The sequence below is a fragment of the Hemicordylus capensis genome, chromosome 5, assembly GCF_027244095.1.
Source record: "Hemicordylus capensis ecotype Gifberg chromosome 5, rHemCap1.1.pri, whole genome shotgun sequence".
Lineage (NCBI taxonomy): Eukaryota > Metazoa > Chordata > Lepidosauria > Squamata > Cordylidae > Hemicordylus > Hemicordylus capensis.
Window position 1 is genome coordinate 149,968,023 of NC_069661.1, and position 26,133 is coordinate 149,994,155.

Below are 26,133 nucleotides of genomic sequence, written 5' to 3' on the forward strand. Positions count from 1 at the left end.
TCTAAGGCTTACTTATTCATTTTCATTTGAGTTACAACTTTTTCAGATTGTTGAAATGCATGTTGTCCTGGAGAAAATGCTTCCCAAATCTAATGTAGCTCTATTGTCTTCTTTGTTACCCCTTTCCATAAACATTGAAATGGAAAGAAATAGTTGAGAACATCACAGTACAGTCCCAAACTAGAGATCCCAGCAGCAGCAGCACTACTGCTGCACATGAGAATTCCCTCCATCAAACTAATAGTTGGTGTAGTCAGTGCTAATAACCTGGAGCCAGGAGTTCCTGACCTTTTTAAATTAGTGTATCCCTTCTGTCACAAACCTTCAGCTCAGGTACCCCATAGAGTTTCAGTGAGTGTGTGCTCTCTCTCGCATGCACACATATGTACGTACACTCACACTACAGTTATGAGATCGGCTACTCTAGTCACTAGCATACATGCAGACAAAGTTACTCATGAATACTCTCACTGAAATTAATGGGACAAATTTGTTCTCCCGCTCCTGCAGTGGACAGATTGCTGCGGACACTGCTTGGCTGCTTTAGGCTGGTGATCCTAAGGGGAACAAATAGCATGGGGAGACAGAAAGGCTGGGTATCCCCTGGGAGCCTTTCAAGAACCCCTGGGGCTACCAGTACTCCCTGTTGAAACCCCCTGACTTGGTGAATGGTACGGCAGAGAATGCAGAGTAGAACAGTCTTTCTAAACTGACAAGCAATGTTCTAGAGCTGACAACTCTAACCATGTTTTGGAGATGGGAGACAGGTGCTCCTAGCATTATTTTTTCTGTATACAAGACCATATGCTGGTTGCCATAATTGGAACAGGTACAATGCTTTGATCTCTCATGACTGATGGATAGTGGTGTTGACATCTGAAACACCAAAACGAATGAAAATTAAGTTCAGGGTTATCAGACAGTTAAAGTTGTAGTGTTTGGGGTTCATATGCCAACCCTGAATAATTGAAAATGGGAGTAGGAAAAAGTACAGTGAGATCAAAGCATTGTATAATCAACAATAGCCCCATAGCGTTATATGCTTTACAGAAGTTGAAGTAATATAAGATGTATAGAAGAATAAATGCAAATAGGGTAGTAAGACTAGCTGTATAAAAACCTCCAAGGTCATTTCCAGCCACCATTTTGCTGAAAGGAGCCATTTTGTGACTCTTGTAAATAATAATCCTGTAGATTCCACCCACGGGAAATCACAGAGGTTGGCAAGGGAGGAGGAGACTGCTGGACAGTTGGAGACCCGCAAAGTATAGTATGGCACTTTATTTCTGTTCAATTTTTAGCCTCCAGGAATCTAACCCCATAATTCCCTTTGCTTCAAGGTCTCATTATCAGCAGTTGTAGCTAAGAATGGAAGTCCTACAGATGAGGGCTACTTGTTTATCACTTTGCAACCCTACACAATTGTGCCAAAGTGTTGTCATGTAAATAAGAAGTAAAACATTGTCTACAAAATTCCTTTATCAGTTTCAATCTCCAGGAGCTTTGACTGTAATAGACATTTGCAGACATGCATTGAAGTCATTCACACAATCAAAAACTCTGTCCTACCCGGGTTTGGGAGCTGTGTGTCCTCCCAATTTTTGGTTGTGTGGAAGCACGGTAAGAAGAAAAGCTACCCAGGTTTTCCTCTTACTTTGCTTCCACACATCCTAAAATTGGGAGTACACACAGCTCTCAAACCTGGGTAGAACAGTTGTTGGAGTTAGTACTACAAGATGACACAAACTAAGAAAAAATGGAACATCTAACTTGTCTGAATGGCTTTTTATTTTTCAATCTGTATGCTTTAAAATCCTGTTTGGTTATAAAAAGCAACAATGTTTAAGCAGACAGTAGGCAAAATATACTGTACATTAAGACAACAGGACAGTCAAAATTCATGTTACAAAATGTATCAAATATTAATTGGCTACACGTGTTCACAATGTGTTCTGAGTAGCTCCAGAAGTTCACCTCACCCCACTCGATTCTAATGTACCGCCATCAATATAAAATGAGAGAATTGCAGGGGATGCCGCCTACTTTGTATCAAAATACTTCTCTTCAGTGTAACAGAGCTAAGCAGTATTTGTATAAACTGAAAATTGGCCCAGTTCCTTGAACCCCCCCCCCTTTTTTTGGATGGAGTAGAATGAATCTTCCCCCCCCCCATGGTCAGCAACTGAATTTACCCAGGCCACAGATGGAGGTATGAGTGAATCACTTAGGGAAACCAGAACATAAGAGGAGCTCTCAGTATGTTGGGCCATAAAAATCTTGTTCGCAACCCTACCTGGGTTTGCTTTGGGTATTTTCTACAGAGCAAAATCTGCCCCACTTTAAGCCCTTTACTAATCTGTAGTATATAGCAAGACTGCATTCCAGTGATGCACATTTGGAAAAGATCTTTAAATCCTGTTCATTTCAAACAGGAGAAGTTCAAGCACCTGCTTTAAACATGCCTTATCGTGCAGTTGCCAACCCAGCAGCTCCTGCTGTTGCTGAACAACATCTCTCATCACGGGAGTAGATAGGTGTAGCTCAGCAACAGCTGGAAAACCATTATAAGGTACAGTTCAGACAAAGGCTACTGCCGGCCAGTTGTGTTTTGAGCCATGTGCCTTTTTGTGGATTTTTTTTTTAAACTAGACTGGCTGCTGTGTTCTCCAACTCACTTCTAGCTAGCTCTAAGACAGTTTCAGGACTCGCCCTCTGGTAAGTGCAGTAATGTACAGTAAAAGTGATCTTTTACAGTTTTTAAAATAAAAATTAGTTCTTGAGCAAAATGGGTTGATAACATGACTCTAAAGGACACAGACAATGGTACTTTCATGTCCATCTTTGTACTCCTAAGATTAAAATTTGGACTTCTGCACTGAAAGTTTTTAACTTACCTAGCTGCACAAAGTTGTTCCTCATATATTTTTAAAAGCTGCTACAACAGATCTAGAGACACTAGTTTTTGAAAACCAGTCGGAATCCTTTAAGACCCTCGCACAATGCAGTTCACATGTAGTTGGTTTGAGAATATTTTACAGAAAAATCTGCCAGTGTGGCACTAAGACATAATTTTCAAGGGAGAGCAGGGATCAATATGATTGCCTCCCCACTCCTACTCCTGTCCCTTGCACACTCTTCAGTAAAACACAGTGCTAAAAAAAAAAAGTAGACATACTGCAATATAATGTGTTGGCACATTAGTGAACCACCACAAAAATCCAAGATACTCTAGAATGCTTGAAGGAAAATACATGGTTCTTCAATCGTAGACAAACACATGCACACTTTTTCAGACTACACTGAATTCAGTCAAAAAAAACATGTTTTGAGAGTATTAAGGCTTCGAATTCCTCGGACAGTATTCTGGCAGAAAGCAAGCTGCCTCACTACTGTGTCACATACCCGTAAGAATGGCTGGTCTTGGCTCTGTATAATCTGTGCAAATTAAGTAAATGGTAAGACGAGCCCTTGGAAACAAGTCAGTGCATCTCCATACTGTTCTCAGCTTAGGATGTCGGTGTCGAAATGACAACATTTAAAGGTGTTTGCAAGGCAGAGGCTCCTTTCACTTGGCTGGTGAGTACAGCATCATGAATACTGGGGAACAGCAAGTCTCTAAAGGGAGCTTTGTCAAAAAACTGCAGTCTAGCAAGGTTGTCCACAACAGACCCTGGAGGAGAAAATAAAGAGGCACGTTATAACAGAAAATAGCTGCCATCTTAGAAGCCTTAAGTGTTATGTTTTGTTATTCTGAGGGGGAACATATGTGTGCAGAAACACAATCTGTGTATCTAAGCTGAATAAAAATGGTGGTTGTGTGCACAGGTTCCAATGCAGTGTGGGAGCACATAGCCCCAGGAGAAGACAATTATTATAGTGGCTACTGGAGTTTAGGAAGGGAATGTAACCCCTTTCTTTCAGAAGAAGTGATCACTAGGGCTACGCAAGTGTGTGTGTCTGTGTGTCTGTGTGTGTGTCTGTGTCTATTCAGTTTCAGCCTGATTTGTTCCAAGTTGATGCACTGTTTGTTTAGGGCTGAAGCAAAGAAAACTGGACCAAACCCTTCAGCCCCTCTTCTCCCTCTCCACAATACTGACACGTCTGGACAAAAGGCCATTTTCCTGCATCTTAGCTAATGGGGCAAGGGAGCGGGCAGCATCTTCCTTCCATCCCTTGGATTTTACAAGTATGATTTCCCGCCCTTTAACTCCTCTGGCATCCTGAGAATTATACAACTTTGCATATACCACCCTAGTGCATGCCTGTTTTGAGGGTATCTGATACAGCAAGTGGCCTGTCTCCAGCCTGGGCCTGCACATACATTTAGAAGTAGGGAAGGGGCCAAGAGTTTCACTTGATGTAGGACCCCACCAGTGGATGTGGATCAAAGTGAGCTTTTGAAGCGGCAAAGCAGTTCCCCTACTTGCATGGGCAGACACCCACATACTTGCAGCCCCTCACATCCCCAGAGAACTCCTGCAGCATGGTGTGCAGGAAAGACTGGTCAGGGGGAATAACCACCACCCCACTCTGTGCGCACAGAACTCAGTGGACTTGCGTTTCGTGCAACAGCGCTCTTGCTAAACTGCGCAAACATTACGTTACAATGCACATATAACATTACAAAATGTGTCAGTTTTATATTTTTGCCTGTTAGCAAGGGGAAGCAAGGTTTTGGAACAGGGATTTTTACTCACCCCAATTCCTGTTAAGAAAAGCATTTTAAGAGTGAGTTGGTGGCAGCAGTTTAAACTACCAGAGTTTCCCTTTCCCTTTCTTTAATTTCTTGCCTTTAGTTTTTAAAACCCCAGTCAGCTTTGTAGCAGTTGAGGGAGGGGTAATTCAGCAAAAACCTCCCTTGTGAGTTAGCTGGCTGGGACTGGTTCCTTACACAGCTGAATGTGTTGGCAACGTGATAATTTGATGGCAGCCAGGAAGGAGGAATGGGCACCACGTAATGGAGTTGAGCAGGGCTATAGTTCAGTAGTACAGCATTTCCATTGCATGCAGAATGACTTAAGTTCAGTCCCAGTACCTGCACTTCTGCTAACAACAACAACAGCAGAACAGTAACTATAGGAAGTTAGACCAAAAAAACCCAGGAAGCACCCAACCAGACAAGCAAAAAAGGAGACAAAGTCTCACAGTGCTGTGAAGCATTTATTGAAGCCTTCGATAAATGCTTGACAGCATTGTGAGACTTTGTCTCCTTTTTTGCTTGACTATAGGAAGTTAGCAACAACAAACAAAAACTCTCCACAAACCAAGAGGCTTACCATTGCAGCCAGTTACGTATATTGAAATACCAATTTCCTCATATTCTTTTATGATCTACAATAACACAGAAAGTAATGTAGTTAATAGTCTCCTATTTCATAAATGTCATGGTCATAACAAGTAGAACCATTAAAAAAGCCATGATATTCGTTAAGGATTATGTCTTCTTCAAAGGCTGTGTGGTCCTGCTACAAGCCAAGCTTCTGGCCTCTACAGCACAACAGATTTTGCAAAGAACCTTAAAGAATATACACAGTGTTGTAGTATGTAGTTGTAGGCCAACATCGGCAGGAAGGCCGAAGTTGAGCAGCCCTGGTCTAAAGGCACAAAGCAGCAGGAAGTGCTCCTGTGCAAGAAGGCTGTGCTGGAGAATCTCCCATTGTCTTGTGCCTTTCACTATATAATTTTATTGTCTACAGGTGCCTTACATGATACATTGGCTGACATGATGTGCAGCATTACATCCCCATAATGTTCTGCCCTGGGGCTGCTACGTACCCCAACACTATTCAGAGCCAGTGGTTGTGAAAGCAGCACTACCCCAATTTCCCCCTTTGCGACAAACAGGAAGACTGGGGTAGCACTGCTTGCACAACTGCTGGTTCTGAACAGAATTGGGGCGGTCTACATATCTGCAGCCATCCCAGGGCAGAGCATTATGGCAACGTAACACTGCACATCATTTTAGCCAATGTGTTTCATCTTAGCCATCTTTGGGCCACAGTGTGTGTGCTAAAGATATAAATACTGCATACTGATTTTAAGGCTTTTACTCCAACGGAATCCACAAAGTTCACTGGTGAAAAATCTAAAATGATTGAGTGAATGTTGGTCACTGGCTTCATAAAATGTTCAAGTTCATCAGGAGAGAATTCTTGTGTAGCAGCTTCTGTTGCTAAGGTTTTTCCATTGAGCGCTAGTTCATCGTTCATCACTTCATGTTTCACACTGTTATCTACATCGTTAGTCTGAGAGAGAAGGAAACAATATTTGACTTTAGTACAGACCTTTGTTTTTGGTGTGTGTGTGTGTGTGTGTGTGTGTGTGTGTGTGTGTGAGAGAGAGAGAGAGAGAGAGAGAGAGAGAGAGAGAGAGAGAGAGAGAGAGGGTGGTGCATGTCTACATATATTCCATCACAGGTTTTCAAACTAACTCTACAAAAAAAATACTAGTTCCATATCCACATGATCTCTGTATACATGATCGTGGTGTGGAGGGTTGGTTCTATATTAGTATTTATCTTGAGACTTTTCACTTTAATATTTTCTCATCTTTGTATAAACAAGGGGAAACCATCGGCTTACGCGAATTATTTTCTCAAACTCCTTCTGTTGTTATTTTGGTGCAATTCACTTTTTGGGGGATGGAAGAATCACCACAAGGTATCTTTCCTCCTCAAACAGCCACATAGCAAAATGGTCTTGTGAAAGAGCTCAATATAAAAGAAAAGACATTCCCTGGTCTCAAAATTTTATTTTGCAGCAGCAAAAATGTATTAGAATAATCTATAAATAAAATAGCAACAATAAGTTTGTTGATGTTATTCTATATGTAGATTGTTGTAATATTTCCCCCCATTTTGAATTGTAGTATTGATGATGTAGTTTTTGGCTGCCAACTTGGGAAAGGGCCCTCCATAGAGGAAAATGCTAGTTCCTAGCATGGTAACTATCTCTGTGAAGATCAGCAAGAGGTGTGGCAGTGACAATGCACACAACAATTTTATTTTGACCCACTAGAGGGAAGCGTGCTCAGTCAAATAGTCAGGTAGGTTTCATACAAATCTTTGTGGGCCTAATTTATACTATGCACATTCAATACTCTCCCCAAAATCACACTGGACTTAATTAAAATAACTATATCAAGACTAGAAGGCAAACTGCAGCTCACAATTGCTATCATGAATATTCCAGCACGCGCTCACTCACTCTCTCTGAAAGAAATTATATTAAATGGTCTCCATTGAACTATACATAGGTCTTTATGTTCCTATTTCAGTAATGTCCCTGAATAAAATATCATGTGAAAAATGACACAAGGACAGCCAGCCTTAAAAACATATTGGGCCAGTGCTTGCACCCTTTTTAGCATGGTTAAGAAATTGGGAGTCAGATGTGACCATGTGCTTCCTTCTCCTTTTCTGATACCAATCCCGCCCCCACTTACTTAACAGTGGTTGAAGGAAACACTTGGCATCAGTTAGTTAACTAATTAATTAACTAATTAACCATTAGTTGGATAATGCTAACCAGGTTTAAGATCCTGGTGAAATGGGAACTCTGGTTAACATTAATCATGGAGAGCAGAAAATTCCATTAGCTGCAGTTAAGATGATGGGGGAAGAGAGCTTGTCTTGTGGTAGCAAGCATGACTTGCCCCCTTTGTTAAACAGGGTTTGCCCTGGTTTGCATTTGAATGGGAGACTACATGTGTGAGCACTATAAGATATTCCCATTGGGGGATGGGGCCGGTCTAGAAAGAGCATCTAGCTGCTTGCATGCAGAAGGTTCCAAGTTCCATCCCTGGCATCTCCAGATAGGACTGAGAGAGACTGCTGCCCGCAACCTTGGAGAAACTGCTGCCAGTCTATGTAGACCATACTCAGCAAGATGGACCAATGGTCTGACTCGGTAGAAGGCAGATTCCTATGTTCCTATGAAAGAAAATTAATTCTAGAAAGGTGGGAAATCTGGAGAAGGGTGTGCTTTTCTGAGGCCTGTTTTCAATTTTTAAAATCATGGTTAAGAGGGAGCCTCTTAACTTCTTTCCCCTTGCTAAATGAGCAAAGAGGAACCTTTTAAAAGTGGTAATTCTCTTTATTTACCAAGGGGAGAGCAACTGGTCCTATCCATCCCCAGCACGGCATCCCTCCAGTGGGTGTTGCTGACCTCTACCTTAGGTTTCTTTTTTAGATTGTGAGTCCTTTGGGGACAGGGAGTCATTTTTTTTTTTAATATGATTGTTTATATCTATGTAAACTGCTTTGGGAACTTCTGTTGAAAAGTGGTATATAAATATTTGTTGTATTTGTATACGTAAAACTTACCAGTCTTAGGACAGCTTTCTTCTCATGCTCTCGAAGATGCTGTAGTTCCTTCGTGTGCCTTTTCTGGGCTTTTTTCCTTGCTGCCAATATTTCACAGGGATCAACACCAGTCTATCACAGAAAAAGGCAAATTCAGATAAACTTCTTGTAGAAATGGAATTGAGCTTCAGGCTTGAGCCTGTGAAAATTTCTGCCACAGTAATCTGTTAATCTTTAAGGTGAAACAGAGCTCTTTATCTGTCTTGTAAAAGGTCACCTCTCAGCAGGCATTAAATAAGTAAAATTAATTCATCTGCCAGATTGGAGAATTAATTTACACCGTAGAGCAAAGTTTTAATGGAACTATGATTTAGAGCAGAGAAAAGGGTGGGTGAGGTTCCTAGATGACAGTCCATTTGTTTGGTAGTGAAATAAGCAGCACCTACCACATCTATAACCACCTTAAGTGGCGCAGCAGGGAAATGCTGGACTAACAAGCAGAAGGTTGCCGGTTCAAATCCCCGCTGCTACTATATCAGGCAGCAGCAATATAGGAAGGTGCTGAAAGGCCGTAATCTCATACTGAGTGGGAGGAGGCAATGGTAAACCCCTCCTGTATTCTACCAAAGAAAACCACAGGGCTCTGTGAACGCCAGGAGTCAAAATCAACTTGTCAGCAGACTTTACCTTTTACCACATCTATACAAAGTAAAATATGGAAGCTTCAGCAATGTTGATGAATTAACATCTAATGTCAGTCCCCTCCCCATTTTAAAAGCCAATAATCAGATCTTGGGTGGGGTGGGGGGAGACCCACAATAAGACTACAGAACTCCAGTGAAAAGCAAGATCAAGTTTAAGTCTGTCAGACTAGATTCCATGTGCATGGACTGTAGCTCAGTGATAAGAGCATCTGCCTTGCATGCAGAAGGTCCCAGGTGCAATCCCTGGCATCTCCGTGTAAAGCTGGAGGAGAGATGCCTGCCTGGAACTGCAAGAGCTACTGCCAGTCAGTGTAGAAAGTTCTGAACTAGGTAGACCAATGATCAGACTTGGTAAACGACAGCTTTCTATGATCTCACGTGGAAAGGGGACTAAACGGAACAGAAATGTATACTTGAGCATGGTGTTACACTCAAGTGATTTCAAGAAGCATCATTCCACCAACAGTTCTCAGCTCAGACTGGCAGGGATAGAAGGCTTTGCTAACATGGCTAAATGTAGCACAGATGGCTTAGAACTGAAACACATGATCAGCAGACTCATGCAAGGTACCTGGTGCTGGATTGTACCACTTCGAATGGAATGTTTGAACACTCCCGCATCTAAAACACTCCCTGCATGTACAAAATGGGGTCAGTACAAGCCTAAAACCCTAGCCTCATACGCGCAGGGAATCTTTTTCAGGTAGGGAAGTATTCACTTTAATTTCCCTCTCCAGTCTATAGTGGTATAGCTGAGCAACAGATACATTACACAAGTCTGCCATTTGCATAGTTTGGCTACTATCTATGAACTGTTTTAGAAACATTTTTCAACCGGGCACAGAATAGAGAAAAAAATTGATGCTCCTCACCTTTTTCTTCAGTGCGTTTATATATAATTCACTATTGGCAAAATAGAGTGAGGTATTTGCCTGGAATATTTTGATGCCAGGGCATTCTTTCACCTGCAGAACAGAGAGGGGTAACATGAAGCACTCCCTTCTCAGCTAGTCAGCATATGTTCATATTGCTGCCACACCCACACTAAAACTTGGAGAAGTACCAACTGTCTACCCCTGAGGACCAAGGGGTGCCATCACTTTGGAACATACTATGCATGGGCCATAATGTGCATGTGCAGAACAATCCAAGTTTAAGGTTTCCATGGCACCATCTTTCTCCAGATGGAAAACAACAAGAATAAACTCAAAAACAGAATCTTGTGGACATCTGGACAATCTTTTAAAAGTGAACTATCCTTTGCCAAAATACATTGCTTCCATAAAACTTGGTAACTTCCTGCATTACGAACCACCAAAATAATTTTGCCTATATGAGAGGTCTGCTCTCTGATCCTACAATCAACCCTGCTTCAATCTACCATTTTAGAATCACTGTTGTTGTGATTCTATATTATAAGATTCTTCACCATGAGCAGTGTGGAGAGCCTGCAGGGCTTGTGCTGGGAGAGCGGGCTTGACCCGCTCTCCCAGCACACGAACATTCCGCCCCCCTGGGTGGCTGGATTGGCCTCCCACATGATTACTGGCTCCGTCACAGAGCCGGTAGGGGTGGCGGGGATCGGGGGCTGCCTGGCCCCTGAAAGTCCCAGAATGCCCTGCATGAGTGTGCAGGGCATTCTGGGGAGACCCCCGAGGCTGAAAGGCTTGTTGTAGCCTCCTGGTCAGGGGTCTCCTCATAAGTCGCCGTGCTGCAGCGTCTCACGATTAGGAAAACGGGGTTAGCAAAGCACTAGTTCCACTAACCTCATTTAACCACGGGTGTGTGTGTGTGTGTGTGTGTGTGTGTGTGTGTGTGTGTGTGTGTGTGTGACTTTGTGAGGTTTGCTGCCGGGAGCTGTGCATCTCCTGTTGCAGCACACGACTGCAGGAAAGTGGGCTGGGCTCTCTTAGCCTGCTTTCCTGCAGTCGTTGAGAACAGCCTCAACCTTTCCATGTTAGGTTCTAACCCAGCCACCTCACTGCTGTGATAGTTTCCTACTTGCAGACAAATGCAGATAGGCAATAAAACATTTATTTCCCCTACTTGCAGTCTGAAGTGATGCAGTTCATTCTACCATCTCAACATACAGATTTCTTATTTTACTACATGCGTAGATCCAGCTTGAAACATACTAGAGAGCACGGTGGGAAATCAGCTCATTTTCTTAGACAGGGGAAAATACAGAGTGTGATAAGTCCCACCAATGCATATTCCTTACACACACACACACACACCCTCCATGTGATGGGTTTGGACAGGAGGAACAGAGCGTAACACTTCTCAAGGGAGACTCATTAACAGCACTCTGTGTTGTTCAGTTCCTCCTCACACACAAGGTTTCGTTACTGTTCCCTCCGCAGCTTAGTTACTTATGAAACATTTTCTTAAAGAGAGTAAGTTTCTCCCGTCTCAAGTGGTATAAAGAGATCTAGTGCTCCCTTACCTCTTCATACTCTTCCACATCAAAATAAATATCGGTATTTGGAATCTGACCAAGGATTCTGTATTGTGGACTGTAGATAAATAGAAGAAGAAATGGTCTTTGTATTGACAAGTTAGAAAAGCAGTCTTTGCCAGAGACACTCAGTTGGGACGACATTTCTTTCAACGGCCCACTAAAGGCCTGTTTACCTAAAAACAGTGACACCCCCCATGTAAGTAGCAAACTGAAGTGCCAGGGGAATGGTGGTGGAGTGTGAAGAGAAAGGTGAAGGGGAAGCTCCAAGAAAGTATCATGCCACAAGCACTGATAAAGGGAAAAATAGTCTGGCAGCAAGATTGAAGGTGGAGGTGGGGGAAGAGAATAGGGCCTGAATACAGAAGAAGAAGAAATGGCAACTGGGAAAAGTCAGGAAACCCTGTATTCCCTTGATTCTGGCATGGTCCTAGGAAGCACTTTTTTTTTTAAGTACCATCACCCCAAATCTCCATCTTCATCATCTGTACCAATCACTGTGTTTGCATACATGGTGCTATGATTATTAAAAAAACAGCTGTAAGTGTAAGTTGTCCTAATGTCATATACTATCAATTAGAAATAGGCAGGCAATCTGGGTCACAGTGTCCAAGATGAAACTCAGTTTGGGCACATTTAGGATAGAGGTGTGCACAGAACGGGTTTTGTGTTCCATTCAGAGCTCGGAACAGAATGCAAAATGGCCCGAACATTTCAACCAAAACACTAGGATGACCTGATGTTTCTACGGAACAAGCCCATTCCATTCGGAATGTTCCGAGTTCCATTAGCAATGTTCTGGCTCCTAAAACATTTTTTTAATTAAAAAAAAATTAAGATAGCGAGGGCAGCACAGGAGGTGGGGGTGAGAGGTACCTTTAACATTCCCCCCACCCCATCCTGCACTGGTTGTATCTTATTATGTTTAAGGTATGTTTAAGAGATTTTTCTTTTTCTTTTTCCTGCTTTTTCTTTTCAGTTACAATTAAAACAACAACACACACATTAAATTAATTGAAGCTCTTACCAGCGGTACTGCTGGCACTGCAAGCTGCTGCCACAGCGCTCCGGCCACCATTCTGTGTGGTGGCACAACCACAGAGCTCACCTGGCTTCCATGCATGCCGTGGCAGCGGCTTGCATTGCTGGCAGTACCACGGGTAAGAGATTCAATTAATTTAATGTTAAAGGTACCTCTTGTCACCCCCAAACACCACCCTCACAGTCTTAATTTTTTTTAAAGCCAGAACACTCTGAATGTTCTGAACAGAATGGACTTGTTCCGCTCTGAACTCGGAACAGGACCCCTCTTTTTAGGGCTGTTCTGTTCTGAGCTTGGAACACTCGAAATGGTCCATTCCGAGTCGGAATGTTCCAAGCTCAGAATATTCTGCACACCCCTATTTGGGGGGCCTGGTCCTAGTAAATGTCAGCATGAGCATATGCAGACTTTCTATACTTCAAATGTGCTACTGTTTGAGGGAAAGAACTGCCATGACATGACTCAGCTCACTGGTTTGCTGCCTCTTTCCCCCTCCTTTGCTTGTTGATGCTATTGAAGCAGCCTCCTGTTGCCTGTGACTGCTGAAGGGCAAATTTATTTATCTATCTATCACATTTTCATACTGCTTGGCATGTGCATCCCTAGGTGGCATACATAAGTTAAAATACAACAAATATAAAAACAGGATCAAATGATTAAAAGATGTAGGAGCATCCTGCTGTTCACTGGCTGCTTGGTGCTCTCACCTGTTTTAGGAAGGAAGATTTGATCTGTAGATCTTGGCTTCTGCGCAAAGCCCAAAGTGACCCAGCAGGGCTCTTTGGCTGAAATATCTTGATCAAAGAGATTCAGCCCACAACAATGATTTCTCCTTCATCAGAGAGGCAGTAGCAGAAATTTCAGTTCTTGGGAATGTGTGTGACCAATGCTCAATATTCTCTCAGGCATTTATCAGGCAGGTTTGAAATCTGGACTCCCCCCCATGCTTTAAGACATTTGTAATAAGTAAGACTGCTGGGCTGAGGTTATTGCTTCTATCTTTTACATTGGCTTTAGATCCAAATGCCCTTTCAAAGCCTGGCAGTGCTGTGCAAATTCCCCTTTTTCTAGAGGTTCTACTTTGGTGACCTGCCTCAAATCATTCAGCCAATGACAAGCAGAGCAAATGACCCAGGCAGCCTTCTTGATCAATGACTCTCCTTTCTCCCCTATCTATGAATTTTGTTCAGATTAGGGCTGGATACCTTGAGGGCCCAGTGCTTGAAAGACAAGGGAAGAAGTGAACTCAGCTGCAGCAGGGAACCTCTACAGAGAATGAGCTAGCTCAGCAACCTGCAATATATCCATTGAGCATGGGGGAGGAGTCTGTCCTTTTTTTACTCCTCCACTCTCTGTCAATAGTTTTGATTTGAGAAAAAGATATGAATAAGTAAGTTAGCCTCACCTTTGTGTTCTGTACACTATGGTAATCATGGCAAAAGCTACGGAAGCAAGCAAGCCATAGTCTAGTCCCAGAAGAACAGAGGCCAGAAAAGCTACAATCCAGATAGCCTAAAGAAAGAAATAAACCTAATCAGCAATGTCCTATTTTTAATTTGCAACAGGCTTACAGAAAAGTCTGGTTAGGATGTCTCAAGTACAAACCCTCAGCACAAGTGTTTCAAGAGAAGGTTAATAATGCTGCTATATCCAAGTGAGGCAAGTTCATATTTCACTTTTAAAAATAAAACAGGACAAAACAGGGTGGGGAGGGGAGCAGGCCTGAGCAGTTAGTTCAACATTCAGTGATAGCTCAGAAGGAAGTCCCTCTGTGTTCAATAGGGCTTACTCTCAGGAAAGTATGCACAAGATGGCAGCTGTAATGCAGCCATGCAGGCCAACTATGTCTGTTTGCTCAGCTCAGTCAAGTTGCCTGATGAACATAATACTCAATTCTGAAGTCTATTATTCCTTCATGCAATGTAAAACAGACCCCATTATTATTATATATGAACAGTGTGATGAATAAGACTTCCCACACGTATTACACTCTCTTTGCATTCCCAAAGAGCTTCCCTATTTACATAAATAGCATGATAGAGAAAGGGTTATCTTTGCCCACACGGAGGTTAAACTGAAACATGGTTCTGGCAGGCCTTGGGTATAGTTTCCCAATGCAGATTTGGGAGGGAGGATCTTTGCTTTGCAAGGAATCAGCTGTCTGCTTTTGCTCCTCTTTGGCAATGTGCCTCCAGCATCTCCATAGAGGAAGGAGGAGCACCACCAGTAACACGGCGGGAGTGGAGGTGGGATTTACTTCCTTACATGTGAAAATTTAATTTATAATATATATTTTTAAAACTCTCTCCAATCTGTGCAGAAGCAAACACAAGTTTCATAGAATCATAGAACTGGTGTGGTGTTTACAAATAGCCTTGTTGCTCTGTGTTCTAATGGAGAGGTTGGCAGAGCTGAGGAGGCCCCATGCGGACCAACAAAAATGTCCTCCCTGGTTCATAAAGTCCCACACTGCTCCTATGAGCAACTCAACTAACAGCCCAGTTAAGCACAGAGGAGGAGAATGTGGAAGGGCCAGACAGAACACATGACTGTTTGCTTCCTTCTTTTAGCATTTCTAAACAAGCAAGGACTTCTTTCACATGGAGAGTCTAATAAGTCTCCAGCATATTTTATGCCTCACAGAGGTCATTCACACAATCAAAAACTGTGTTCTACCCAGGTTCGGGAACTGTGTGTACTCCCAATTTTTGATTGTGTGGAAGCAAGGTTAGAAGAAAACCTGGGTAGAAGTGATTGTGTGGAAGCAAGGTACGGGAAAAAGCTACCCAGGTTTTCCTCTAACCTTGCTTCCACACAATCAAAAATTGGGAGTACACACAGTTCCCAAACCTGGGTAGAACACAGTTTTCAATTGTGTGAATGACCTCATTGTCTCTCTACTTTGCTAGTTTTGTGGGCTTGGGGTTTCATTTTTCTTCTATTGTTTAGCTTGCACAGCTTCTCCTGGGCGATACTATAGATGGAGATTGACATTCCATGCAGAGTAATGCAAGCAGCTCTCAACTGCTTGCATTGCTGCGGGCATCTAAAAGAATTTGCACAAGAGAGATAAACTTTATTACAGTCTTTGACCAGAACAGAAACATGGGGAAGAAAAGGGGAAAAAAGAACACACTATTACACCCATACAGCAATATAGCAACAGTATAGTTTTATGAATATACAGTATACAATGACATAGTAAGTTATTCTGCTACATTAGTGAGGTGTTGCCTTATATTCATTGATATTAAAGAGAACTTAGCCACATTATAGGTAACCTTGGCTTGATGGTCTGACAAGAGGACTGAGATATATACTTCATCTTCTCTGCCTGTCCTTAATCAGTGGTAAAATTAATGACAAATAACAATTTGCACAAGAATGCTCTTGTGTTAATATGGAAACATGCATGATTGCACTTCCACAGCGCTACAGCCATTGGAAATAATAATAATAATAATAATAATAATAATAATAAATATTATTTTTACATTTATATCCCGCTCTTCCTCCAAGGAGCCCAGAGCGGTGTACTACATACTTGAGTATCTCTTTCACAACAACCCTGTGAAGTAGGTTAGGCTGAAAGAGAAGTGACTGGCCCAGAGTCACCCAGCTAGTAACATGGCTGAATGGGGATTTGAACTCAGGTCTCCCCGGTCCTAGTCCAGCACTCTAACCACACCACGCTGGCTCTCATAAATAATGGCTTCAGTGCCACAAAAGCGAGTGGCACAGTGTTACATAATTGCAGAAGAACATACTTATGCAACACTGCAGGAGTTTTTAAAGATGGCTGCAGCAGCCCAGGCAGTTGAGCACCACCCATGTTACTCTGTACAGAATTTCAGCTGGAATGTTGTGACTATTGCATTAAATTAGTGACAACTGAAAGAAATTTTAAGCATACACTTTGATCTTTATTAAATCACTCACCAGTTCAATCTTGCTAATTCTCCAGAAGTGTGCAATATCTCCAAACTGTTTGAACATGCCTTTCAAATTGACCATTACAATTGCCGCAAGCACAGCCTAGGGATAGTATGGGAACAGTTTTGATTTTTAAAGATTCTTTTTTTAAACTGTAAAAACATTTTTAAAGCACCCCAAGATCCTGTATAAATAATCCAACAACAAAAAGTACTCAACAAGTAGGATCCACCAAACAGGCCTCTTCATGTGCACACTTTTATTTTTTTTTTAATGAAGTGTTAACAAGTCTCAACATTCAGGCAGTCAAATGTCCTCCTTTGATCTTTCTCTTATTTGGACACACATTTCATTAGGAAACAATGAGATGCCTTTATGATAATCATCAGTAAATTTTTATTTGAGTGCCTGTAGCTGGCAGCTTTCCTGGTTGACCTGTTTTTTTACAAGCAACATTTCTCCCCTCTAAGGCTAAAATCCAGCATAAGTTATCCACTGCTACTGATTTCAACAGATGTCTGAACTCTCCCCATTGAAACAAATGGAATTTAAAATGGGTATGCCCACAACAATATGTTCACACTTTATATTTACTTTAGTCCAAGTTTTTCTCCCACCTGCTTCTGAATACAGAGGAATGATGTGTTACCTATTAGCTTTCTTTGTTCCTAGCATGATAGATCTGTTAAAGTTTGCTTAAAATACTTTAGTTTGCCTCATTTTCTGTCCTGGGATTTACCCCATGTCTCCTACACTAGCCCCAAGAAGGGACATGCAAATTCACCGTATCCTCATAGTCACTGAATAAAATACTAATTCCCAGGTTCTTTGTTTAACCTCTTATGAGCTTATCCCTACGGTTCCTGCCTTCCCCAGTTTAGCAAGCAAATGGACATTTGCCACTCCATGCAGCAGGGCACTCTGCTTATCTAGCTCACATCTATTGCAAAAGCTCCAGTTTCCTATCTTATAACTCCCTGCCTCATTTCTACAGTTCCAGTTGAGTTTGCATGTAACTGCCTGGCCCACCCGCAGTACATTCTTCTCCAATCTACATAGAGGCTCATACATTTTGCAGATCTCTCTATCCCATCAAAGGAAACAGGTGCCCCACTTTAGAATAGCTGCTTCAGATACCGCAGTGTTTTCTAAAGCTAACAAGCACACATATCCTGCTATGACCAAAGCCATGAAATCAAATCCTGAAATTATGACTGCAGCACAGAACATTAAACTTCTTTACACTAAACATTGCATATTTAGGGATGTGCCCAAATCATTCCAGCTCCTCTATGAAGAGGCACCAAAATGATTCAGCTCCCTGCAGCCAAAACTTTTCGGTGTGGGGCAAGGGGTTCCCTTAAGAGGAGGCACCTGCCCCTCCTGTGAGCCTCCGCCGGTGCTGGTGCCGACGCCTCACAAGGGATGCTGGGAGCAGCATCCCATCACTGCGGCAGGTGCCTTAAAGGAGACAAGAGCATGGTCTGCTTTCAGGGTGGACCTTTCCAGAGTACAGTGCTGCCATGGGGCAGGGGAGGCTCGCAGGAGGGGCAGGCAGAACCTGCCAGCCTCCTCTTAAGGGAACCTCTCCCTGTCCCCTGGGATGTGCCCAAAGTATTTCATGCACATCCTTATTACATACAGGTTGAGTATCCCTTATCTGGACATCCAAAATCTGGAATGCTCCAAAATCCGGACACCACGCCGTAACAAAAACAAAAAACGAAACACCTCAGCTCACTCACTTGTAGATTCTAAAGGGAAGGCTCCTGTGCCAAATGTTTCTTCCTAGTCGCCTCTCTAGGAACCTGGACTCCCTCAGCTTAACTCTTAAACTGGCCTTCCCCTGGCAGGAGGCAGCAAAGGGGGCTCCTCCATCTCTGCCTTGCAAGAGAGAGCAAATAGTCCAAAATCTAGAAAAATCCAAAATCCAGAACACTTCTGGTCCCAAGCAGTCCAGATAAGGGATACTCAATCTGTAATGCATAAGGCTTTAACAAAAAGTACTCTGCTTATGCACAGATTTAGTCTTGACTGAAAACAAATATTTAGAAGATCCCTTACCTGTGGAAGTGGTTCAAAGAGGTAGCCAACAGCAACAATGACCAAGAGAACCATGATTGAAGACAGAGTGCCAGCAATCTGAACAGAAGACATACAAGTGACACTTCTGAAGGATGCTCTATTAGATTTGCTTAACTTTTAAGATGCGTGTCTGTAGAAAGAGGGCTGACTATCAGCCCCACATACTGCCCTTCCATAACTTTTAGTCTGGGTCGGCCTTTTTAGCCTATCAGTGTTTTGTCCAAACATTTTGTCCAGGCTTGGATGTTGTAAGTAGCAACACTTAATGCACCACACAGTGTCCAGAAGGGAGCCAGCATAGTTTGGACTATAGCAGGATATTTGAATGAGACAATCTGGGCTGAAATACTTGCCCAGTGGATGGCCTTGGGGAAGCCTCTTCTAAATACTCTAAACTACCCAGCAGGGTGAAGATAAAATGGGATAACCCCAGGTACATTGCCCTGATCTCCTTGGAGGTACAAATCTGATAACTAGATGAATATACCTGAGTTTTTCCTCCAGTACTTTCTTGGACAAGACTCCGAGACATCGAGCAAGTGATAGCAAAGGTCTGGAAAAAGGATCCTGTAGAATTACATATGCCTAACGCAATGAGTTCCTGTGACAAAACAAAAGGAGGCATATGAAAGCAATTGTACTGAATACTGTAAAAAGTACCAAAAGTTGTGTTTATGTGGATAATTATTCTTTCTTTTTGCAACTAATGCGGAGGGTGGGGTGTGTGTGTTGGGTTTAAAATATCCTTAAAATATCCAATGATCAAATTTTACAGAACACAATGAAATGTAGTGAATTGTCTCTGAAATCCATAAATCAAGTAATCCATGTCAAAGCATTATAAAGCTGAAAAGGCTTTATTATGCAGTAAAACTTGCAAGTAAGGTGCCTCTGTTACTATTAGACTGACTTGCTTCAAAGCTGCATGTAGTGTCGGCAGAACCTACCTACGGAAAATATCCTCTCTTCCCAACTCATATGAGTTCTTGGGATGAGACATGGGGGTCAGAGCAGAGTTGGCTTTGTTGTAGCAATCATCACTTGTTCCCTTAGCTAAGCAGGGTCTGCCCTGGTTGCATATGAATGGGAGACTAGAAGTGTGAGCACTGTAAGATATTCCCCTCAGGGGATGGAGCTGCTCTAGGAAGAGAAGAAGGTTTCAAGTTCCTTCCCTGGCTTCTCCAAGATAGGGCTAACAGAGATTCGTGTCTGCAACCTTGGAGAAGCCACTGCCAGTCTGTGAAGACAAGACTGAGCTAGACAGACCAATGGTCTGACTCAGTATATGTATGGCAGCTTCCTATGTTCCTATGTCAGTGCAGATATAATATTCCCAATCTGATTAAGGTTAGGAAATCAGTAATGTTGCATCTGCACAAGCCCTTTAGAATGGAGGTGGAGGTTTTTGGTTTTTTTCAGATAAAGAATCTTCCATAACTAAAGCTATTGGGAAGATTCCCCATTAAGTTCAAGAGGCTTTTGACTAGACAGGGAGAAACATATTAAGACAGTGTTGACTTGCCTGATTTCCATCAATTGTATAACCATGCTTTAGAGCAAATATTTTAGACATTGAGACTGCCATAGAAAATCCAACAATTGCAATTGCAATTGCATCCACAAATACCGCTGGGATGAGGCGAATATCAGGTACTGCTGGAGGACGTAACCTGAAAGTGTTTAATGAGAAAACACTACAATGTATTGGCCATATCCATATTAAACAATATAGTCTTAAGAAGATATATTTAATTCATTGATCCTACCCTTTGGGGATATAACCTACAATATCGACTCCATATGTCTCTTTCAGATTCATTCCAGCTGAAACTCCAGTACCAATTACTACCTTTAAAAACAAACAAACCATACCAAACAAAAAGAGGCAAATTAGTTAAAACAGGAGAAACCACAGAATCTAACTTGAGAAGACACTGAGGTGATTCTCACGATCAGTGGAAAGCGGGCTAAGGGAGCTGAGCCTGCTTTCCACGGACCGTGGGAACCATTGCGCTCGCAGGCAAGCCCGGTTTCCCCAAAGCGGGCAACCCGCTTAAATGCCCCTCCCCTTAGCCCAGGTTAGTGGAGCGAGTCCTCCACTAAACCGAGTTTTCCAATTGTGTATTGCCGTGCTGTGGCTCCAAGCCTTGGCATCACATGAGGAGACCCCCGTTGGAAGGCTGAAAGCAGCCTCCTGGGCTTGGGGGTGTCTCCAGCATGCCCTGTGCGCTTGTGCGGGACATCCGGGAACTTCCAGGGGCTGCACGGCCCCCGATCCCCGTCGGCTCCGTGATGGAGCCGGCAGTTGTGTGGGCAGCTGTTCCGGCTAAGCCCGCTCTCCCCACAGAACCCCCGCCGGCGGTCTCACTGATTGTTAGACTCGCCTCATTCTGTTTCTAGGCCTCTGTTTGCGCATATATGAGTTATCCTGAGTGACATCGTTGGTATATGACTTGGGTGCACAACTTGGGCGTAGCTAGGGGAGAAGAGGCCTGTGTGCACCCCTCTCTCTGGCAGCTCCTTGGAGTGAGGGAGATAATGAAGAAGAGGGGGTGCAGCTGGGGGGCCCTCAGGAGCTCAGGGTCCAGGTTCTTTGAGCCCATCCACTCAATTATAGCTACAGCCCTGGTGCACAAATCAAATGCGCCAGTGAGCCAGAACCAACCGCAAACTTGGCATGCAGGGGCCGAGGCCAATTTTCAGTGCACTCTAACATTAAAATTAATTATTAAAAACATTAATGAAAATGATTATTAGTTACTTCTAGATCTTTTCCTTTATCAAGGGACCTACAGTTTTAATCAAGGATAGTGACCATAAAATAGGCCCTGTCCCTGCTCAGTCAATGGGGCACATGGAGGGCATGTCATTCCCAAACACATACCAAGTCCTCTCCTCTTCCTCAATTGTAGTTGTTTTCAGACTGCAATCCTAGGCATACAATCCTAGTGCTCTTCATGGCTCCTGGTGGACATGGCTCCCGCTGTAGACTATTCCTACGTGGGGAGTAGCAAAAAAGTCCCTGCGGGCCAGATCTGGCCCCTGGGCCTTATGTTGTGCAGGCCTGGTCTATGAGTAGACTCAGTACTGTCTACTCTGACTGGAAGCAATTCTCCAGGGTTTCAGATAGGTATTTCCTAACCCTACCAGGAGATGCCAAAAATAGAACCTGGGACCTTCTGGATGCAAAGAATGTGCTCTTCCTCTAAGTTATGGCTGCCCCCACTATACAACTTCAACAAAGGTTTAAAATGAAACACATTAGACATATTTACTCATTCCTGACTTACCACAATGATCTCCATGGGGATAGGAACAGGCAACTTCTTTTTAAAGCGGTCATTGATTTCTTTACCACTCAATAACAAAACCATGCAAATTAGTCCAACAACTAGAGCTGCAATGTTGGTCTTTGTGATGTTTGAGAACACAGCAATTAAACTCTGCAACAGAATAAAGTATGGTGAGTTATTAACAAATGATTCGGTCAAAGGAGAAGTAGAAGTGGATGATTACATGGAATGTTGTATTAAGTGCAAAATATAGCACTCTAACAAATTTGATTTTTGTTTTTTTACAAAGCATAGTCCATATGGGTGGTAAGATCAGAGACAGCCATTTGATGAGGCATGGTGAGGCAGTCACCTCAGGCAACAACAGGGTGGCACGACTCAGAGCTCAGATACTGGCCACAATACAGAGAAAAACCTCATTAGCTCTCTGCACAGCAAATGGGTTTTTAAAAATCATCTTCCTTCCAACATAATCCATTCCTTCTCTACACTACACCCTTCTCTACACTACACTCACATGAAAAACTAGTTCTGCAATTATCTGAAAAGTAGTTTGGACTCAGAAATCCAATTAGTCACAGTTTGCTGTTTCTTCCAAAGTTTTATGGCATGTCATTTGGGGAATGGGCCATAGTACTTTGTATACAGATCAGATCAGAGAGCAAGGGAGTGGAAGCAAAGGTTGCCTTCCGCCCCTCCAAACAAACACAAAGAAGCCAGAAAAAGATCAGACTTACCAACAACCAGCCTACCTGCTCTCTAACCAAAATGGGATTCGATTCCTAAGACTTCTCCACCCTCTGGGCACTCTGATTGGCGGCCTGAGGAGTCAATCAGCCTAGTCCCTCTCTGATTGGTTTATAGGATGGTCCTAGGACCACCCACTTGGCAAAAAACAAAAGTGAGTATGCTTACTGGCTCCTGCCTTATTAATATTCATATTTTAAAAGAGATGGGGCTTTTCATTTGTTCTTTGAGGATGGTGCTACCATTGCTCACCTCATAACTCTTAAAGCAGCAGCAGGGAACAATTGCAAGAACAGCGGGTAACAACAGAGGGAGGCAGTGGACACACAAAATGGAGGCAGAGCCAACATGACTGACTGAGAAATTTAAGGTGAGTGCCGCCCACTGTGTCCATAGATAAAACCTGCCCCTGCTTGCAATTAGCACAAGGAGAGAAGGAGGTGGCTGCTAGCAACCTAGCCATGCTGCTAGACATGCTGGATAAGATAGCCTTGAAAATACATGGACAAGGCCGGGTGAAATCTTAGAAGCTAAAGAGGGTTGATTTTCAGGGATTAACAGTGGGGACCTACATAGCATCTTCCCATGAATAGAATAATAGCAGCAGCAGCAGAAGCAGAAGTTATGTGTAAAGAACAAATAAATGCAAATTTTCTTAATTTGCATAATTTATTCAACTCAGATTTTCTTTGTACATAATTTGTACATATTTAGCACACAGTATGTATAGTCTTGTCCACAGTCTATGTCAAAGATTCAGAACAGAAAACATTTAATATAAAATATAATGCCGATGATGCTGGGCATGGATTCATCTGATGGACAAAATTAACCACTAACTCTCTGCTATGTTGTGTTTAAAACTTAAATGAAAATCAAATCACTTAACACAGAGTGCTGACAGTTCCTGAAACACCGTAATTAGCCTACTCTTTGTAATAATTTCAGGTCTTCTCCAGCAAGTCAAATCTGTTTAAAAGTGCATAAAGAGATCTACAGACAAGAAGTTGCCAACAGGCTTCAAGGTAACCATAGCAATCAGAGCAATCGTTCCATTTTTTATTAAGCTGCAGTGATCCTGGCTAGCAATTGAAGAATGGATATCAGAGGAAACTTAATGCACTGAATGTGCCCAGTGTCAAAAACACTTGGTCAGTGTATTGTCCTCCACCAGCTCATCAAAAGACACTACAAAATGTCAAATATAAATACAAAAATCAAAACAATCAGAAAGACTCTAAAATCAAATAATCATTTAAAAACCGTCAAGACACCATACAATTAAATTTCGCTATCCAGTTTGCAATGCATGAGTGTCCAAGAAATTTTAATGCTGTTACAGCAAAGAAAGACACACCCCACCCAGCTTGACTATAGCGGTGGCCCATCTGGGTGGGGCCAGAAAATCTCCGGCCACAATGTTAACCCCGGGTGCCATGGGCTGGTCATTCACCCAGTTCCCCAACCCAGTGAATGACCAGCCCACACACCTGGGATTAACACCATGGTGAGGTTAGGCGAAGGAGAGCAAGGCAGCTGGAGAGGGTGAGAAAAGTGGGAACGAGCCATACCTGCAGCTCCTTTTCCACCCCTCCCCCTCTACACAGACAGGCTTCCACTGTATGACTGGTATTCATGACTCTCAAGTAACAGGGAGAGGATTGTTTTATATCTTCTCAGAAATGTAAAAACAAAATATATACATGTTGGCTGTCCTTAGTAACCTCTTTGCCACCAATACAGTTATTTTGTATTGCTGTAATGCTGAAGGCATTTTTAGTAGAATTTACATTACCTGATTGCCTCTCTTAATTCTGAGTGAAACATTTGGGCCAGTCCACCATCAATAAATGTTTCATTGGGCATCTCCACAAGCAATGAGAGGCTTTTCATCTGAAGGGCACTACTACCCAGTATAACAGTGCCCCTTGGACAGCAAGGAAGATTATCAGCTGGGGACTTATTTACACTTTTGGTGACAATTAACATGGGAATAGGGATCTTTGTCGACACTTCACTGTGGCAAAGTCAGAGCAGCACAGTTTGCAGTGGAAAAGTGGAAGATGAGGAAAGGGTTAAGCACTCCCTGCCTCCGGAAATTACAAGGGAAAGGTGGTGGGTAGGGGGAAGATTAAGCACACACCCGGCCTGCCATTTCTCTCCTGCAGGTCACATCCCCCACCCCGCTGTTTTCCTACAGAAAAGTGATGATTGGGGTTTCTGTATTTGCCACCAAAAATGTATATTGGCCTTGAAATACCAATATAGTTCCCTATAGTATATGCTATGCATCAGGCCTGTCCAGGTTAGCAACAGCAACTGACCACCTGTGACGTCCGACAACTTCAAAGTCTGCTGCAGTATTCAAAAAATAAGAATTGCCTTGCTAGATCAGAGCAATGATTCGTCTGTGGCAGTCCTCTGTCTCCAACAGTAGCCAGTCAGGTGTCTTTGGAAGTGATCTTATTTTTATATTATTTGAAGATTTATTATCTGTTTTATACAACTTTCAAAACAAGGCATTTTCTGTTTGTATCCAACATCTTTACTCAGATTGCATCTGAACAGTAAGGTGAATGTCCAGTAGCCATAGATAAGCCTGAATTTGTTTTTAAGGCCATCTGTGCTAGTGACTGTAACAGTAAGACAGGGAGGCGTGAAGTTGAATTTTTGCAACTATTTTGGAACACTGATAAATCTGCTTTTCTTTCAGGGGATTCTGTACTATAAACTTAAATTGGTTTAATTGCCATGTTTTCCTTTCCTGTAAGGGACGGGTATCTCTAAGGAAGCGCATTACATCAGAAGTTCAAGGACTCCTTGGTCAAAACTAGAATACACTGATTAAATTTTTTTTAAAAAAAAACTGGTTGAAATTTCTCTGTGGATATGAACTATAAATCTGGACTCTAAGTCCAGGGCTTTACAAATTAAAAGCACAATCCTATACATGTTTACTCCAGCAGAGAGCCAGCGTGGTGTAGTGGTTAGAGTGCTGGACTAGGACTGGAGAGATCCAAGTTCAAATCCGCATTCAGCCATGAAACTAGCTGAGTAACTCAGGGCCAATCACTTCTCTCTCAGCCTAACCTACTTCACAGGGTTGTTGTGAAAGAGAAACTCAAGTATGTAGTACACCACTCTGGGCTCCTTGGAGGAAGAGCAAGATATAAATGTAAAAATAATAATAATAATAATAATACTCAGACGTAAGTCCCACTGCAGTCAATTGGCTTATTTCCAAGTACAGTGGTCCCTCTACTTACGAAATTAATCCGTTCCGAATGCACATTTGTAAGTCGAAAAGTTCATAAGTCGAAAAGCGGTTTCCCATAGGAATGCATTGGAAACGGATTAATGCGTTCCGGAGCCTAGAAAAAAGACCCAGACCCCCAGTAAGGCTTGCAAACTGCACAGGAACATTTCTTTTCAAGAATAAACAGGCAGTAAACAGGCAGGCAAGTCAAGGAAACCACATGTAAAATTTGTAAGTCGAGGAAACCCCATCTAAAAATTTGTAAGTCGAAAAAACCGCATCTAAAACCGGATCTAAAACTGCCGTTTGTAAC

The 26,133-nt window shown here is 42.6% G+C and overlaps 1 protein-coding gene across 2 annotated transcripts in view; it reads right to left on the bottom strand.

The window, feature by feature from the left end:
- Window positions 1–1,770: 1,770 nt before the first annotated feature.
- SLC26A5 (solute carrier family 26 member 5) overlaps window positions 1,771–26,133 on the bottom strand; it is a 55,927-nt gene continuing 31,564 nt past the window's right edge. The window contains exons 7-19 of one of the 2 annotated variants that reach the window (XM_053252919.1): window positions 21,815–21,967; window positions 20,291–20,373; window positions 20,047–20,194; window positions 19,012–19,125; window positions 18,504–18,581; window positions 16,446–16,541; window positions 13,912–14,018; window positions 11,453–11,522; window positions 9,879–9,971; window positions 8,324–8,434; window positions 6,033–6,245; window positions 5,277–5,331; window positions 1,771–3,670 (exon numbers count right to left, since the gene is read on the bottom strand). In XM_053252919.1, the coding sequence (XP_053108894.1) occupies window positions 3,507–3,670; window positions 5,277–5,331; window positions 6,033–6,245; window positions 8,324–8,434; window positions 9,879–9,971; window positions 11,453–11,522; window positions 13,912–14,018; window positions 16,446–16,541; window positions 18,504–18,581; window positions 19,012–19,125; window positions 20,047–20,194; window positions 20,291–20,373; window positions 21,815–21,967 (1,485 nt within the window). In that variant the 3' untranslated portion in view covers window positions 1,771–3,506. Of the gene's footprint in view, window positions 3,671–5,276; window positions 5,332–6,032; window positions 6,246–8,323; window positions 8,435–9,878; window positions 9,972–11,452; window positions 11,523–13,907; window positions 14,019–16,445; window positions 16,542–18,503; window positions 18,582–19,011; window positions 19,126–20,046; window positions 20,195–20,290; window positions 20,374–21,814; window positions 21,968–26,133 lie in introns of those variants that run through there. The other variant, XM_053252920.1, reaches the window with a different exon arrangement.